The sequence below is a fragment of the Salvelinus namaycush genome, chromosome 25, assembly GCF_016432855.1.
Source record: "Salvelinus namaycush isolate Seneca chromosome 25, SaNama_1.0, whole genome shotgun sequence".
NCBI classification, from domain to species: Eukaryota; Metazoa; Chordata; class Actinopteri; order Salmoniformes; family Salmonidae; genus Salvelinus; species Salvelinus namaycush.
In genome coordinates, this window is record NC_052331.1 from 15,213,770 (window position 1) to 15,232,311 (window position 18,542).

At 41.6% G+C, this 18,542-nt stretch overlaps 2 protein-coding genes across 2 annotated transcripts; both read left to right on the forward strand.

The window, feature by feature from the left end:
* Positions 1-203: 203 nt before the first annotated feature.
* On the forward strand, positions 204-13,690 carry LOC120020291 (cAMP-dependent protein kinase catalytic subunit beta-like). Its single transcript, XM_038963851.1, has 10 exons — positions 204-535; positions 5,261-5,322; positions 5,578-5,706; positions 7,482-7,580; positions 7,841-7,923; positions 9,173-9,299; positions 10,569-10,664; positions 10,807-10,929; positions 11,194-11,358; positions 12,079-13,690. The coding sequence occupies exons 1-10, from the start codon at positions 490-492 to the stop codon at positions 12,202-12,204; spliced, it is 1,056 nt and encodes a 351-aa protein (XP_038819779.1). The 5' UTR covers positions 204-489; the 3' UTR covers positions 12,205-13,690.
* A 2,591-nt stretch (positions 13,691-16,281) lies between these two features.
* On the forward strand, positions 16,282-18,243 carry exosc4 (exosome component 4). Its single transcript, XM_038963427.1, has 3 exons — positions 16,282-16,866; positions 17,309-17,515; positions 17,762-18,243. Exons 1-3 carry the CDS (start codon positions 16,696-16,698, stop codon positions 18,119-18,121), a joined length of 738 nt encoding a protein of 245 aa, XP_038819355.1. The 5' UTR covers positions 16,282-16,695; the 3' UTR covers positions 18,122-18,243.
* The last annotated feature ends 299 nt before the right edge of the window (positions 18,244-18,542 follow it).

Genomic DNA, 18,542 nt, shown 5'->3' on the forward strand with positions numbered 1-18,542 from the left:
TTACATTCACTATAATGGGGGGTCCTGTTTTCTGCAAACAATGCCTGCAGTACCGCGGTCGGCCTTGAATTTCTGTGGCTTCAGTGAGAGGGGGCAGTCGTTCTTCCCTGGACCACCTCACAAGCCTCTAACTAAAGCCTTTAGTAAAGGCGGAAGCAGATTGAGTGCGATATCCCATCTCTTCACATAGAAGGTCTTTGACCAAGCAATCAACAGTGAACGCTTGGGGGGAGAAGTGTGAGAGCAGTGACCGCTAGCTGCAAGTCAGCGAGATAGAGAAGAGCCAGGAAGGGGAATATCTAAAGAAGGGGGGTGTTGAACAGGGATTTGGGCTCCTTCTTTCATATTTGACTGTAACGTTATCAATTGAATTTCTCTATATAGTTCCAAATTAACGATTTTGCCTACAAGGGGAACACCACTCAACAACAGCTGTAGCTAGCTACCACCATCTCTCGCAGTCTGAGCGATCGCCGTGTCTTCCATACCATGGGAAACGCTGCTACCGCCAAGAAAGGCAACGAGCTGGAGAGCGGTGAGTTGGGGCGATCGTGGAGCATTCTCTTTACTAGCTAAAGTTAGCTAACTACCCAGTTAGTATGCTGACATTAGCACATTTGACATTTTTTATTGACAACATCGGGAGGGCGCACACGCAAATGTATCCCTGATGTTGTAAACATTTTTACATGAATTACACCCTCGCCCCTATATTTGGCTATCGACGATAATTTATAGTAATTGGTTTCTGAACTAATCTCAGCTAGATCACTAGTACAAGGGATGTGTAACTAAATAGTTACAACCTGGTCCAGAGGCCTAGCTAACTACTAACATTAGCTAGCTAGCTAGCGGGTTGTTTTAGCACTTTCGCTATGATGTTGTCTACCTAGCTAACGTCAGTGAGAGCTAACTGTATATCAGCGTTAGTTAGCCACCACCAGGCCCGTGAGACATCACCAAGCCAGAGTAATGTCCAATGCCAGCTACAGTACTGTAGCATAGCCAGCCAAAGGCTTGACTCTCTGACGTGTGTTGGTCTCATAGCCTATGAGGCCTGTTGTTTTGATATTGCGTTTGTAGATTAGAGTTGTTTTAGCTAGCTAATTTGTAATTTTACAAATGTGATAGATCATTAGCAACCAAAAATTCACTCCACTCCTAAACTATTTACAAATGTCATGTTAGATTAACCACACTAAGGATAAGTAGTATAATAAGTATGGGGTTTCAATTATCAGACTGCCTCCACATCTCAGTCTTGAGGCGCTGTATATATATATATACAGCTTTCCCTCTACAGTACTCTCTAGCGCTCCTCTAAACAGTGACCAAATATGGTGAAGAAATGACAAATGCCCACTTGCCATTCATAAAACCAGGCCCGTAATACAACCTTCCCAAGTGATTTATCTCACAAGTCATTTTGGTTTAGAGTCTGTTTAATCTTAGTGATGTGCAGTTCTACATGCACATACACACAGCACAGTTTGTCATTGACTGGAACAGCTTGTCACCAGACCTTCGTAAGAGGATAAGGGGAATTACAAGCTTTGACGCAACTAGCCCTGGGACTGTATTAATTTGCAGTGGTACACTTTGACATATGTATGCTGATGATCAATGCACTGCATGACTTGATACATTTTTAAATGTTTCCCCATGAAGTCCTATACAGTCAGGAATATCGAGGTGTTGGTTTGTGTCCAGATCTGAATGTGTGTGAACTGCTTGCAAACTAATCTGGCATAAGTTAGTCTGGGAAATGCCACTGACTTGTGAGTTTGCATATGTGCTGTTCCATCTACTTCACTTTGATATATGTACGGCCAAATGTGAACATTTATGGTAGGTAGTAATGTATCTAGGTCGTTTAAAAGCTTTGTCACTTTACAATGCTGTTAATCTGTTCATATGACATTTACTGAAGTGTTGGAAGAGACCAGGCAGAGGCACAGGAACCTGGTCAGCCACAGGTATCTTTCCAGTTTCAGGAAGCAAGCGGTGTTCTTTGATCTGATCAGTGCAACCTAAAGCCTGTGCTGTGCTGTCTGTTTTCCTGTCTGTTTTGACATAACATGAGCCCCAGTCTCTCAACCTTCTGGTGTTAAACCTGTCTAAGCCACAGTGCCCTAAACTGCTGCTGCTACAGATTTGTCTGCCCTATTGCTGTTTACAGTGCCGGCAACCTGGTTCCTGATAATAGCCCATGTGTGTGTTGCACTACCCTCCTCACCAACTCAGACTCGTTGTCTTGGCTTGGCTCTTGGGAGATGTCAAAACACTCCCAGTTTGACAGGGAGGTAGGCTAATTCTGACACTGAATGAGCCTTGTTTCACTGTTCCATGTCACAACCTTCCATGTTGTTAAACATGTTAGGCACTTTTTTTTTTAAATGGAAAATCTTGCATTAGCCAACCATGTTCTAAAAATATGAACTTAGTGGTGCTGATCTCTAAAAACTGTACTGTACTGAGGTGTACCTTATTACCTTATTCTACTGTTCAATACTGGACACCTAGCTTATGTCTTTTAAAAGGGATCCCATTCAGTACAGTTAACCATAACCAGCTCTGATTATGTAAACATTTACATTAGCTAGGTGGTCATACAGTGCATTCAGAAAGTATTGAGACCCCTTGATTTTTTCCACATTTTGTTACGTTACAGCCTTATTCTAAAATGTATTAAATAAATAAAAATCCTCAATCTACACACACTACCCCATAATGACAAAGCGAAAACAGGTTTTGTAGAATTTTTTTCAAATATATTACAAATAAAAAAACATACCTACCTACATAAGTATTCAGACCCTTTGCTATGAGACTTGAAGTTGAGCTCAGGTGCATCCAGTTTCCATTGGTCATCCTTGAGATGTTTCTACAACTTGATTGGAGTCCACATGTGGAAAATACAATTAATTGGACATTATTTGGAAAAGCACACCTGTCTATATAAGGTCCCACAGTTGACAGTGCATGTCAGAGCAAAAACCAAGCCATGAGGTTGAAGGAATTGTCTGTAGAGCTCCGAGACAGGGATTATGTCGAGCCACAGATCTGGGGAAGGGTACCAAAGGTTTTTCAGCGGGAAGTGACTGGGAGACTAGTCAGGATCGAGGGAATGATGTACAGAGAGATCCTTGATGAAAACCTGCTCCAGAGCGCTCAGGACCTCCGACTGGGGGGCAAAGGTTCACCTTCCAAAAGGACAAAGACACTAAGCACACAGCCAAGACAACTCAGGAGTGGCTTTGGGACAAGTCTCTGGAGAGACCTGAAAATAGCTGTGCAGCAACGCTCCCCATCCAACCTGACAGAGCTTGAGAGGATCTGCAGAGAAGAATGGGAGAAACTCCCCAAATACAGGTGTGCCAAGCTTATAGCATCATACCCAAGAAGACTTGAGGCTGTAACCGTTGCCAAAGGTGCTTCAAAAATGTACTGATTAAAGGGTCTGAATACACTATGTAAATGTGTTAATAAAAAATCATATACAGTATAGTCTACTTTTCAGGCCAGGGTTATGTGGGATTTTTAGTGCTTCAACACACTGTAGCCTATATAAAAAGAACTGCACAATTATTAAAGCCTTTTTTAAAATTAATTATTATTATTATTTTTAAATTTTATCCCCTTTTCTCCCCAATTTTTCGTGGTATCCAATCGCTAGTAATTACTATCTTGTCTCATCGCTACAACTCCTGTACGGGCTCGGGAGAGACGAAGGTCGAAAGCCATGCGTCCTCCGAAGCACAACCCAACCAAGCCGCACTGCTTCTTACCACAGCGCGCCTCCAACCCGGAAGCCAGCCGCACCAATGTGTCGGAGGAAACACCGTGCACCTGGCCCCCTTAGTTAGCGCGCACTGCGCCCGGCCCGCCACAGGAGTCGCTGGAGCGCGATGAGACAAGGATATCCCTACCGGCCAAACACTCCCTAACCCGGACGACGCTAGGCCAATTGTGCGTCGCCCCACGGACCTCCCGGTCGCGGCCGGCTGCGACAGAGCCTGGGCGCGAACCCAGAGACTCTGGTGGCGCAGCTAGCACTGCGATGCAGTGCCCTAGACCACTGCGCCGCCCGGGAGGCCATTAAAGCCTTTTTCTGTTTGCTACATCTTTGTATTTGTACAGCATTTGCCATCCTAGTCATGTCTGTTGTAACTTTCTTACCCACAGGAGTCATTAACAAACATTCTAATTAGTCGCCTTGTTTTTCTTTGTCACACTGAATTCCAGAAGAAGAATGACAACTCTTTCTCTCTGTATCTAATACTGTCTTTTTCTTTCCTTCGTTGTCATCTTCTATTGTTCTTCACTGCATATGGTCCATGTTTGTTGATCTGATATACTTGTTAGATTTATGCACTCTCTCTCTCTCTCTCTTCCACATCATCCCTTCCACATTGTTCCTGCAAATCCTTGGGTGATCTATAGAGACTTTTGGTATGCCCATTCTTCCACTAGATTCCCAAAATGACAGAAGTCCGAAACCTTGCACGCATTGATTCTATTGTAAATGACCCCAAGCTTGGCTTGTAGTAGTGGTTCAGTATATGCTTCGATCTAGGTTCTGCCAAAACCATTACCTAAACCTCTGTGTTTTTGTCATCTGCATTCTGTCATTCTGGATATCTTTTGTCTGCTGTGTTTTTCCATGTGTTTTGGTTTGTCCTGGCTCATCAAAAACAATTCTGTATATAATAATCTGTGTTAAAGCCTTCCCGTGAACAGTATTGGGCCCTAATGCACAGTCAGTGCAGAAAGTGATGCACAAGAGTTCTGCATGCTTCGAGAGAGCCCAGCCTCTTCACCTGTCTTAGTGAATTCTTACATCCCCCTATCTATTTAAAAAAGAGAAATGGAGCTCTTGGCATCACTTCTTACTTAGACTGTCCGTCTTGGTTGGTGTGTTTTGTTGTATCACTAAAAACAAACGTTTTGATGTTGTCCCCCCCCCCCCCTTTCTCCGTACATGTATTTTGTGGATGTAAAATGCAGATAGGAGTTTGGTTAGTTAGACCTTACCAGTCTTTGTCTCCATTGAATTCCATTTCATACAGATTTTGTTACAATTGATACCCTGTCACTGTTCTAGAATTTCCACATAAGATTCCATTAAGATGTCCTTTGTACTTTGTTGCCCACTCCATGCAAATCAAATCTCAAGTCAATAAATAGGAATTAATCATGCGTTGACAGACAATTCCTTCCTGTTAGCTAATTTGCCTGTGTATATCTTTCTTCCATACAGTGAAAGAGTTCCTAGCCAAAGCCAAAGAAGACTTCTTACGGAAATGGGAATGTCCACCACAGGTGAGATGTTTTCATGCTCTTAAGGTTGGAGCTACAAATCCAGGGTTTGGGGACTCTTTCTCATTTATTCTTTCTGTGATTCCTCACATCCTATCTCTTTGCCTTCTTCTCAACCAAAGTCCTTCACCAATGTGTATAGAAAAGGAGATGTGGATGTGGGGAATATCTAAGTTGAACTGAGTAAAAGCCTGGGACTGCTGCTGTGGTATATCCATTAGGTAATCCACATCCTGTGTTTTGTGTGACCCATTCTAGAGCACGACGGGCCTAGATGACTTTGACAGGCTAAAGACCCTGGGTACAGGCTCGTTTGGAAGAGTCATGCTGGTCAAACATAAAGGAACAGAGCAGTTCTTCGCCATGAAAATACTGGACAAGCAAAAGGTTGGTGCCCAGTGGAAAACAGCTGGCCTTTTCAAGGACGGGTAACCCATGTATGAGCTGACAAGGCAATGTATCACCTTGCTATGGGAAGAGGATGAAGAGATGCTATTTTAGGGCATCAAACGGGGCAGCAAGTGCAAAGCCTTGGTCGAGTGGGTATCACTCCAGGCAGCAAGCACATGCATGCCTCCCCACCGAAGACCTGGGTTCAACCCTGTCTTCCACCTATGTCTACCTCCTTACTCTCATCCCAGCTGTTTGTACCCGTCTAAATGAAGCATCAAAAATACAGTAAAGATAGTGTGCAATTCCACTCCAATAAAATAATATCAAACAAAAAATGGGGCAAGAATGAAATAAAACACTGTAGATCAGTCGTATTCAAACGTTTCCAGCGGGACCCCATTTTTTCCGCCAGAATTTCTCGCGGCCCCGTCCCAAATCTAATGAACCAACCTTAAAAATTGGCACGTTTCGATTTTTACATCAACAAATAACTTTTAATTCAGTAAATGTATTTTTAAATGTATAATTCAGTAAATGTAAATGTATTTTTTTAAATGATCTTTCTCAAATGTATGTTGTGACTTGTTCCATACAATAACATGTCCTCAAATATTTGTAATTTTTTAATGGGCAACGCCACTGCAAGGTTGCGACCCCAACTTTGAATACCGCTGCTGTAGATGTTATCTGGTGGCATAACATAAGTATGATAAATATGTGTAATGTCTGCCAGTGGTTCCTCCCATCACATGCACAGATATGATCTGACCTGTTAGTGTCTGGATTATAATACCATAGTCTCTTTCCAACCTCTCCCTCAATGTGAGCAAGACAAAGGAGCTGATCATGGACTACAGGTAAATGAGGGCTGAACAGGCCCCCATTAACATTGACGGGGCTGTAGTGGAGCGGGTCGAGAGTTTCAAGCTCCTTGGTGTCTACATCACCCACAAACTATCCTGGTCCAAACATACCAAGACAGTCGTGAAGAGGGCATGACAACACCTTTTCCCCCTCAGGAGACTGAAAAGATTTGGCATGGGTCCCCAGATCATCAAAGTTCTACGGCTGCACCATCGAGAGCATCCTGACCGGTTGCATCACCACCTGGTATGGCAACTGGTCGGCATCCGACCGTATGGCGCTACAGAGGGTATTGCGTATGGCCCAGTACATCACTAGGGCCTAGCTTCCTGCCATCCAGGACCTATATACTAGGCGGTGTCAGAGGAAGGGCCAAAAAATGGTCAGCCCCCCCCCCCCCCCCCCCCCTTTGTTTTTACACTGCTGCTACTCACTGTTTATATATGCATAGTCACTTTACCCCTATGTACATGTACAAATGACCTCGACTAACCTGTAACCCCACACATTGACTCGCTACCGGTACCCCCTGTATATAGCCTCGTTATTGTATCTTATTATTTTTTTAAATTTAGTAAATATTTTCACAACTCTATTTTTTTTTAACTGCACTGTTGGTTAAGGGCTTGTAAGTAAGCATTTCACGGTAAGGTCTACAGCTGTTGTATTTGGCGCGTGTGACAAAAATGTGATTACTGGAATGCAATCTAAAAGCTGCCCTAGCCACACAAGCCTCCTGATCTCGCGAGCTAACATAAATGGTCTGCTACCTCAGTCTGGTAATTACGAGACTAAAGCTCCCCCCCCCAAAAAAAAACCCTCTACAACTTTGTCATGCCATCATTAAACTGTACTTAAACTGTCGGTCAAGACTGTTGTCTGATGATCACTTCTTTGTCTGGTAGGTGGTGAAACTCAAGCAAATAGAACATACGCTAAATGAGAAGAGAATATTGCAGGCCGTGTCTTTTCCCTTCCTCGTCAGACTTGATTATGCCTTCAAGGTACAGTTCAGTTTTTTTTCCTTCTGCATACAGTGTTTTTAATCTGGCCATTGAGATCAGAGGCTATGAATCAAGCGTCTCAAACTAGGAGTGCTGATTTAGGGCTCGTTTTTCCTTTTTGATCATAATGAATTTGATTTAAATGGCCGCGGGGGGCTGATCCCAGCACTATGAGACGCTTAATACATATGGCCTCTTTATTATTCAGTTACCTCAGTATCTGACTGGATTTGTTTACGTCTGTCTGTGTCCCTCCACAGGACAACTCCAATTTGTACATGGTGATGGAGTATGTTCCAGGAGGAGAGATGTTTTCACATCTAAGACGAATCGGAAGGTTCAGGTGAGTGTCTGTCTGAACGTTCTGCTCATCAATACAATATCTGGTTGATTATAAGTTGTTTATAGATTTTCCATTTGTTGATTGAAAATTGTTTTGGGAAACATTTTTTTAACCTACATTCATGTATTTTTTTGGGACAGTGAATTTATAACATTTTAATTTGGCTTTGTTCTCCAGAATTAGATTTCATATCAAAAGTTCTATGTGAGGTGACAGTACAGAATGTCATCATTTATTTGAGGGTATTTTCATACATATGTTTTACCATTTAGAAATGAATGCACTTTATGTATCTAGTCCCCCCATTTTGAAGGTTGTTGGAAGTATTTAGAAAATTCAGTTTTAAAAGTTGAGTATTTGGTCCCATATTCCTAGCACGCAATGACTACATCACGCTTGTGAATCAACAAAGTTGTTGGATGCGTTTTCAGTTTGTTTTGGTTGTGTTTCAGATTATTTTGTGCCCAACAGAAATGAATTATAAATAACGTTGTTTTGGAGTTACGTTTATTGTAAATAAGGCTGTAACGTAATGATTATCCGTAATCATGATAGCATCCACATTACTGTAGAAGTGTTCAGAAACATATTCTATTCTTATATACAATTAAAATGACTCAATACGTTATTTCTCATTCATTTCTATTGAGAAAGGGAAAGGGGATACCAGTTGTACAACTGAATGTATTCAACATAAATGTGTCTTCCGCATTTAACCCAACTCCTCTGAGTCCGAGAGGTGCCGGGGGCTTGCCTTAATCGATATCCACGTCATTGGTGCCCAGTTGTTTTTGGGGGTTAACTTCCTTGTTCAGGGGCAGAACGTCGGCTTGGGGATTCGATCCAGCAATCTTTTGGTTACCGGCCCAACGCTCCTACCCACCAGGCTACCTACCACACGACATAATCCTGCAAATGCAAACTGCAAATGCATCCAACAAGTTTGTAGAGTCACAACCTTGACGTAGTCATTGCATGCTAGGAATATGGGACCATATAGTAAACTTTTGTAACTTTGTACCAACCAGAATACACTACAACAGAAATCCAAATACTTATGACGACTTCAAATGGGGGGGACTAGTGCATTATATGTTTTTGCTTCACTGTCCAGATAAATACGGAGGGGAGTGTGTGTTTTTATTTTAAATTCAGTGCTCATATAGCTGGTAGTTAATTACAACTCCACTTACATTTTTGCGCCTACTACGTGATCAGTTAAACAGATTCTTCTCCCTTTCCTTCACAGTGAACCGCACGCACGGTTTTACGCAGCCCAGATAGTACTGACGTTCGAGTACCTCCATTCACTAGACCTTATCTACAGAGATCTGAAGCCTGAGAACCTTCTAATCGATCAGCATGGCTACATCCAGGTATGTGTGACCAGTGCTTCAAGTGGATCATTTTCATTTTACAGCACCAGGGTTCTTATTTTAGAGTCAATGTTGCATAAGGGATGCCGGTAGGCCTACTGACAGAGATGAAAACCCGTCGCTTTTCGGCGATATTCACCGCTTTGATCTCAAAATAGGCCATCCAAGTGAATCGTGTAGATCCGAAGAGAAAAAGGGGAAGGGGTCTGTGTCTCATATTGAAATCATTGACTGAGCACAGGAAGGTATTAAAATGTATTGAACTTATGACAAAAGTACTTAAATTGCACTAGTTTCTCATAATTCCTGAAAATAATGCATCAGTGATATGTATTTCCTGCAACTTTCTGAAGAAGTAACACCTGTGTGTGTTGTGTAGCCAGTTAGCATGCTGAAACATTTCTAAAAGGCTTTCCAAAAAAACACTTCCCAATTAAATGTTGTCTGCAAAGTAGGCTTACCTGGCTGGCAGAATGATATCATGATAAATTTGTACCAATCAGGTTCACATGAAACACCGCTACAGAAACACTGCTACTAGCCAAACAGTCTCTTGCTGGTGCACAATTGAATTAAAGGGCAACTACACTTTCCCACATAGATGAATACATTTTTTGATCTCAAATGTGGTCTCCTGATGTGGTTTTAAGCATTGTTATGTTATGTTCTATCAATAAAAGGGTGATTTTTGAGAGAAATTCTGAAACCTGGAAAAGCTAAACCAAGAACAGAATTTGGCAAAACAATAACAGATTTTAGAGTGCCCTATGTATTTCTGTCTGGGGAGGCAGATTATCATTACCTGTCATAATAAACCTTAAACCAGACCAAAGAGCCCAACTCCCCCCTACCCCAGGACACCATTTTCTCTGTCTATTGTGGTTTGTAAAGTTAGGAGTGTTGAGATTATTCAAATGTGTATTTATTACTTGTTATTCTCTGAAAATAAGCCACTTTTCTTACACCTCACACATTTTATGTGTCCAAGTGAATTTTTGTGTTACCATTTTGGGCCCTCACCAGTTTGCATCCTTGTACTCAAGCAGTAGAACATTTGAGGTGCCAGTACTGTGTACCGGTGAGCACCGGCCCAACTGGAGCACTGTGCATGACACATCACTGCCTATGGCGTATACTGTAATGTCAAATCAAATGTATTTATAAAGCCCTTCTTACATCAGCTGATATCTCAAAGTGCTGTGCAGAAATGATGGGTTATGTTTTCTCTGCTATGTTGCTTTACCGACTGTACGTGTTCTTGGTGGTCAGGTGACAGACTTTGGATTTGCCAAGAGGGTAAAAGGCAGAACCTGGACGTTGTGTGGAACTCCAGAGTACCTGGCGCCCGAGATCATACTCAGCAAGGTGAGAGTCCTGTCTGTCTCTCTCTCTCACACACACAGTGCATTAAATTACTACATTTGAAGACATGGAACATTAGTTTGTTGCCATGAATTTAGATTACATATGTGTATGTGAACTACATTTGTCATTGTGCTGTGTGTAGGGCTACAACAAAGCAGTGGACTGGTGGGCCCTGGGGGTCCTCATATATGAGATGGCTGCTGGATACCCTCCCTTCTTCGCTGACCAGCCTATTCAGATCTATGAGAAGATTGTGTCTGGAAAGGTATGGACAAGTCCATTTTTACATTAAGCATGTCTGAAATGGCCTACCTATTTAACCTCCAATTTTAACACATTTTGAACACCTGTCATGTTCTCATGGAGTAAGTTTAACTCAGTAGGAGGTTTTAACTGCCCAATGAATGCTTGGCTTGCTTTTGGCTTAGCCTCTTCTGTCTTTAATCACTTACTATACAGGTCCAACTAGGAGCAAATGTACATTTCTCAATACATGGCCATTTAGACAAACCTCTGTGTCCCCCTGTAGGTCCGCTTCCCATCCCACTTCAGCTCTGACCTGAAGGACCTGCTGAGGAACCTGCTGCAGGTGGACCTGACCAAACGCTACGGCAACCTGAAGAACGGCGTCAACGACATCAAAGGACACAAGTGGTTCGCTACAACGGACTGGATTGCCATCTACGAGAGGAAGGTACATACAAGGATGTGTTGGAGGATGAAGACTATCAATGCGGAGTTGAATTGCTCTTTATAGCACCTAACTTTTATGAAACACATTGGCCAAATTCTTGCCTACTACTTGCTAAAACAACATACTGTGTACTAATCATACTACATACTATTTCAGCAACATATCAACATACTACTCATCCATACTGAGAAGGCGTAATCTACATGCACAATCTCTCTTGTTCCACGCCATTCGTACATTTTTGCAGAGCATGTCCCCTATTCTGGTTATCAGCTGATGTCACAGACATGGGTCTGAAAACACTTATTCTCTTCTTCAATAGGGTGCAGCGAATTCTAAATGAAAAGCCGAAATGAGTATGACATCCTGGGATTTAAAGTATACTACATTTTTAAATTTGACATTCTATAAAACGTTCTGTTTTTGCATCGCCAAAAATCCTAACACAAGTACGGGTGTTCAGACAAGGCCTCTGTATTTTATTAGTGTCCAGTAGCACTTTCTTGAGTATTATGATCTTGCAACAATAGTCTTTATATGGTTTCATAATGTTTTGTATTTGGCTTACTAGAATTACTTCATAATGCATTTTGCTGAAAGGAGGTATTACCTAGGCATCTGAAAATTCTTGCAGTATTAGAATCTCATTGAAGTACTGGCTTGGTCTCCTCTAAGGCACACTAACGCCGCTCCTGGTTGTCCTGCTCTCTGTGTTGTCAGGTGGAAGCCCCGTTCATACCAAAGTGTCGAGGCGCTGGAGACACAAGCAACTTCGACGACTACGAGGAGGAGGAGATCCGCGTTTCTGTAACGGAAAAATGTGCAAAGGAGTTTTCCGAGTTTTAGGACGTGCACACGTGGATATATCAGGGCTAAAACACACATGAAAAATAAGGGGATCTTTGCACTCTTCTAAAGACTTGGGGTTGGAGCAGAGACCATTGTTCAACTATTACTACGTAGTTCCTTCATTCCACAAGGCTGAATGAGGTCGCCATGATCCTTGGGTGCCAATGATAACACCTTCACTGTCACATATACCTGCGTATTAAAGCAGACACGCCACCTTTTTTTTTTATCCCCTCTACCCACTCTGTTTTTGAACTTTGAAGCAGTTGTCTTGGATGTTGTGCTCCCCTTTACAGATGTGATATTTTTCGATTTAGGAGGAAAACCAGAGAGGGTAACTATATGAGAGAGGCCAATTTCATATAAGTCCACGCAGTGTAACTTCAAACCGACTTGTCTGTGGCAGTATCACACATGGTTGTGTGGTTTTGTAGGGCAGTGCCTCCAGTCGTCAACAGTTTCGATTTTATGGTCTGTTACAAATCTGATGCTTTTCAATTGAAAATTATTCTCACCTTCTACTAGGACAATGTTTTGGCCAGCTTTCAGAAATAGTATTTGTCCTTTGTGTATATTTTTTGTCACTGAGTAAGACACATTAAACACCATTGAGTGCTAAGAGCATGACCAAAATATAACTAATTGGGTGACAGAGGAAGAGAGGTCCCTTCCTTTCTTTGCCTTTGTCTGTAGACCCCTTTAGACCAATTCCAACAGCCCCACAAAGCATCCATTCTCTGGCCCATTGGTATTCTAGCCCTGTAAAAGGGAAGTCATTGCAGGGAATGGCGAACCCAACTACAAACAGAAAATAACATAAGTGGTCAGAGAAATTCTAGAATTTGTTGAATTTGTAATCTCTCCTTTTTATTTAACATTTTAATACATGGATTAAAACGGTTTTTTGGTGAAGGTGAAGGTTTTTTGGTCCCTAAGATTTCAGGTCCGCTAATAAAAAAGGACACTTTTAAATGAATTTGTGGAGCTGCAGAGCTCCTGATGCGTTAAAGTGAAATAAAGTCCTTTTGAGGTGCGCTCTTTAAATTGATCAGTTCAGTGTGTGTAGTGTTGTGGCTTTTGCCTCAACATTGTTAGTAAAACCAGTACACACTTCATAACAATATGTTGATACTAAGCAGTCTTGCAAGCTTCTCAAAAGGGATCACAAAACACAATTTTCCCCCATGTTTTTCCCTATTGCTGTTCTTGACTTCCCTCCTTTCCTTGTTTGTTTCATTCTTATGACAGAATGTAGTGTTGCAACTTATAGGTATGCATAGTTTGAAATGCTTGATTAAGGTACATTAGTTTTTTCTCACAGACATACACTGGCAAAAGACAAACAAGACTGCTCCTTGACCTTTGTATCACATATAATCCAGTCATTGTTCAGCTCATTACATTATAAGTATATGCATTGTTTCATATGTTTTTATTTATACACATTAGAGATGCTAATACATTTTATTTTTTAAAGTGTCAACGTTTGGAAAGTTTCTTTTGTAATCTTGTGGTGTAAATAACGGCACACTGCTCTAGGAGTGTTCATGTGTGGGCCTTATATTTGTCAAACTATATAATGCAGGATAACGTCCAAGAGAGAGACCAGGCTTCATCACACATCATGACTGAAATGTTCATGTACTTGTTAATTACCACATGAAGTTTGTGATTTATTTATTTTTGGATCACTTTCGCGTATGTCATAGGTTTTGTTTGGCATGTCCACTTCTCTCAGTTAAATCCTTTCATAATTTCCCAGTCAAATGAGAAGGCTTTGGCATTACAACAGCAATCATTTCAACGAGTTTGGCTATAAATTAAGTAATTCAGGAAATTCCATCAATATTTATTTTACTGTTCACGATTCACAAATGATTACATTTCCTGAAGAAAATGTGTTTTCCTTAGCTGTCTTAAAATATTTGTATGGTAGTGGGAGATGTGTTAAATGTGGAATCCAAGCTCTTCAGAAGCTGATGCGGTTCAATATAGTAAGAATAGGTCTGATTTACTAGTAGACTGCTATATATGAAAAAATGGCAGTTTGCCTCCAATGAAATGTGCCTAAAACTCGTCAGGGATGTGCTATCCTACTCCTGACACCAGTGTAGTTTAATTAGGAGTTACCCTGAACGGACCTTAAACCCTCTTCCCTGTGACTGTCATTCCAAAACCATTATGCCAAAAGTCTTAAATGGGTGGTTCACTTTTATTTTGTACCAAATCTATGTTTTTATGTAAATGGTATGTTATATGTTTTTTCCTTTAGATTTCACATGCTTTTGTGAAACTTACCGCACCAGCAATAGACTTCCTCATTGCTCCTTCTGCTGCAGTATGGGGGCCACTAGCACTCCACAATGACTCTCAGTTCTATTACATTAGTCAATTTATTGAACAAAGGCGTCTTCTGTACGGGGGAGTTTAAGAGCCTCGACGCTCAGTCTGAACATTAACACGCATCGCTTGCGGTACAAGCATAATTTTTTTGTAAGCATAATACTTATCGTTCATATCAGCGAGGGAAAAAATTATTGATACACACCTTTTTATAGGGTTAGTGTTCCCACACGGCCATATCTATGTTACAGCGCGTGTTTACAGATGACAGAAGGACCACCTGTGCTAATTAGCTATCTCGTATGTCCCGAACACCTGTATGTAACAGAAGAAGGCCGTCAGAAACGTGTTGTCTCTGAGGAAAAATATTGTCTGCTGCAACTGTGATAAAGCCGGGTAAAACAGTGTACAGTAAGTGTGTATTTCGCGTTTGTAAAATTAGTTTGATGTAATATGAAAGTTAAAGGCTTTACGTTTCTAGAACCACATTGCAATTGAGAATCTATTCACGTTTAGATGGAGTATTTGGCTGTTTTGGCTGCCATAGCCAGTCTACTTCTGAAAATAAGGTCCTTGGACCTTAACTATTAACGAAGGGTAGGCTCCTTTAAAACCTTTTACTGCGGTGGGCTAAATCAGGGTCACACAGTGTTTCTTGGTCTTAAACAAATCTACTTTGAAACAAAACTATATACGTCACACACATGGTTATGGGCTTAAAAAAGGAGACACTGGTACCATATCAGATACAGAGTTCAAATGTATTCCAATTTGAGTTTGCATCCAAATATTACACTTTATATACAGCACATACGAATTATAACAAACACAATTTTCTGTAAAAAAATGTTGTACATGGTGTTTATTAATAAGTGGAAATAATATTACACCCATGAGGACACTGGGTATTTTGACTGCAGGAAAGGGCTACAAGTACATATTCGGCTAGAGGGCCATGGATAAACACAAACAAAGGCACACAAAAAGGTCATTTTGTAAATAGCAAAGCGCTCTATACAGTGATGCAGGTCTTTAGAGGTGGTACACATTAAATGGTGTATTACTTTATCCACAACCTTATTCCATTTTGTTGGACTCAAGCGATACTTATGAGTGCGAGCTTGTGGTGATACGACAAATGAGAAAGCACGCGCATGCTCGCAAAAGAGGGAATGGAAAATGGTTATATTTCCATGCAATTTACATCAGAGATTTGGTTTTTAAAAAGTTCATCACTACTTTAAATGTATTGGTAAGGTCGCCACACCGTATTTGGTTTACTTATAGGTTAGTGATGGGAAGTTCGGCTCTTATTACTGACTTGGATCTTTTCGACTCGTTCGGTCAGAAGAACGAATCTTTCGACTCATTTCGTTCCTTTGAATCAGTAATACCCAGAGCACGTAGGACCCCCAATCAGCGAAAGATGAACTGAAAACTCGAGTCGATGACCATAGGGGGTATATTGGAGCTATCATTTGTGACAAGACTTGTAAACGTGTGCTTTAAACAATGTACATTTGTTGACTGCTAGGCATACAAATAATATTATTTATTGATACATTTGAAACGAGATCTAGTTGTGGCGCAACAAGACTATATTGTGAACAACTCTTGGCGGAATGCATTGCTTGCTGTGAGGGTGATGAGCACAGTTCCAAACGATTCGTTCTCGAGTTCGAGTAATTTGAGCAGAGGCTGTGTATGTTTTGGTTCTACAAAGCTGTGTCCATAACATTCAATAATCAATTAATTGCACTCATTCTTGCATTATGTGAATAATTATCAGTTCTAAACATGCATTGTTCTTCTCTATGCTTATTTCATGATCTATTTTACTGCGCTCATATGACAGACAGTTAGTAGTTGGAGCATATCTCTGGGGCCGCTGAGCCGTAGGAGCGTGTATTAATCCTGCTGTTTGTCTCATTGCAACCAGCACTAGTAGGTCAAACGAACGACTGAAATGAACGAGTCACTCAGAAAAACGAAAAATCGAGTCAGTGAAAAATAATGAATCGTTCGCGAAGTGTACATCACTATTTTGGTTGCCTAAAGCCACCGTATCTACTCCAGTGGGCGTGTGGGTAATGTAGTGTATAACACACGTGCGTAGTTTTCTATCGCCAGTTCAAACGTTAAAATATGGCAGGCTTGGAATTATTGTCAGATCAAGGATATCGTCTTGATGGAAGAAAACCTGCTGAACTGCGGAAAGTACAAGCTCGTATGGGTGTATTTGCCCAAGCTGACGGGTCTGCGTACATAGAACAGGGAAATACCAAAGCGCTGGCAGTTGTGTATGGTCCTCATGAAGTAAGTTTCTTGCTAAAATAGCGTGTTAGCAAGATACCCAGTTAGCTAACGTTACATAGATAACACGCTAGCTAATATACAACTGAGATTAATTAGCTATGGAAATTTATTCAGCTCGGCTAGCATTTCAGATCAGTTTGTTTATCCAAATTGTAATTTTTCCAACATAGCCAACGTAAATGTGTTCAGCCCCCTTGTTCTAGTCTAGAGAGCTAAACTAGCCACCCTGCAGGTCCAGACATCTTTGCAGATGTGGTAGTATACGCAGGGAGACTACACTTTCCCATCTATGGCCCAAGAGAACGTGAGGGTATATATCACTGCTGCCACCAATACAGTGATTGAGAAGGAACAGTTGGCGCAATACCTGAAGAATCAGTGAGACTGCAGTTAGGGGGTAAGAGAGGAGTGCATTTAAAATCAAATGTACTCTGTTCTCCAGGTGCGAGGCTCCCGCAGCAAGACCCTCCATGACCGTGCTGTCATCAACTGCCAATACAGCATGGCTACCTTCAGTACAGCGGAGAGGAAGAGAAGACCCCACGGGGATCGCAAGTCCACAGAGATGAGCCTTCACCTCAAGCAGACTTTCGAGGCAGCAGTGTTGACTAATCTGTACCCACGCTCTCAAATAGACATTTATGTCAAGGTACCACACTATTTCAGATATGAATGAACTATGAAATGGGTTGTGGTGGAGTCTGATGCTATTCATAAAATGGTGAAATTAAAGTGGTTGTATATCCTGTCTTTGGGATTTGGAACCAATTTTAATTTTTGTTTGGTTTGTTTCATGTTCTCAGGTATTGAGATTTCTTCATCAATTTGAACCCTGAAACATGGGGTTAAAAAAACATCCTGACTTGAATTGAAACATTTCACATTTCCCTCTCAGATCTTGCAGTCAGATGGAGGGAACTACAGCGCATGTGTGAACGCCGCCACTCTGGCAGTAGTCGATGCGGGCATCCCCATGCGTGACTATGTGTGCGCCTGCACTGCAGGCTTTGTGGATGAGACCCCATTGGCAGACCTGTGCCATGCTGAAGAGAGTGGAGGGGGCACATCACTGGCCCTGGCATTGTTGCCCCGTGGCGGGCACATCGCCCTGCTACAGATGGACGCCCGACTCCACCAGGACCACCTAGAGACACTGATGGAGGCGGCAATGACGGCCTGTAAGGGCGTCAGCAAAGTGTTGGACGAGGTGGTAAGGCAGCATCTACAGGAGGTGTCTGCGCTGACTGGAGAGTGATGTAGATTGGTCTGCGTGAAAGGCAGGGGAGGTAGAGGAGCAGATGGAGTAAACTTTTTTTATTGTACAATCGTGTTATGCTTTTGTATGAAATGCTTTATAAAAAATGAAATCTAAACCCATTGATGTGTTCTGTCTGTGCTTTGAATGATCCATAAACTTGACTGAGATGATTGGTTGACAGAGAGCCATAGATAAGGGTCTACATCAGATAAATCAGTCAGCAAAAATAAAACTACTGATTTGTAGCATCACCTGAACCGGGTGTTTTTGTAATAGATTTCTGTGAAACTTTGTTAAGGTCATCTTCCAAACCAATAGGGAGAGCCAGTCATAAATGACAATACAGTAATCTATGTTAATGTATACTGAACAAAATGTGAAGTGTTTTTTTGCTAAAGCGATAGTTGAGTTGGTCCGT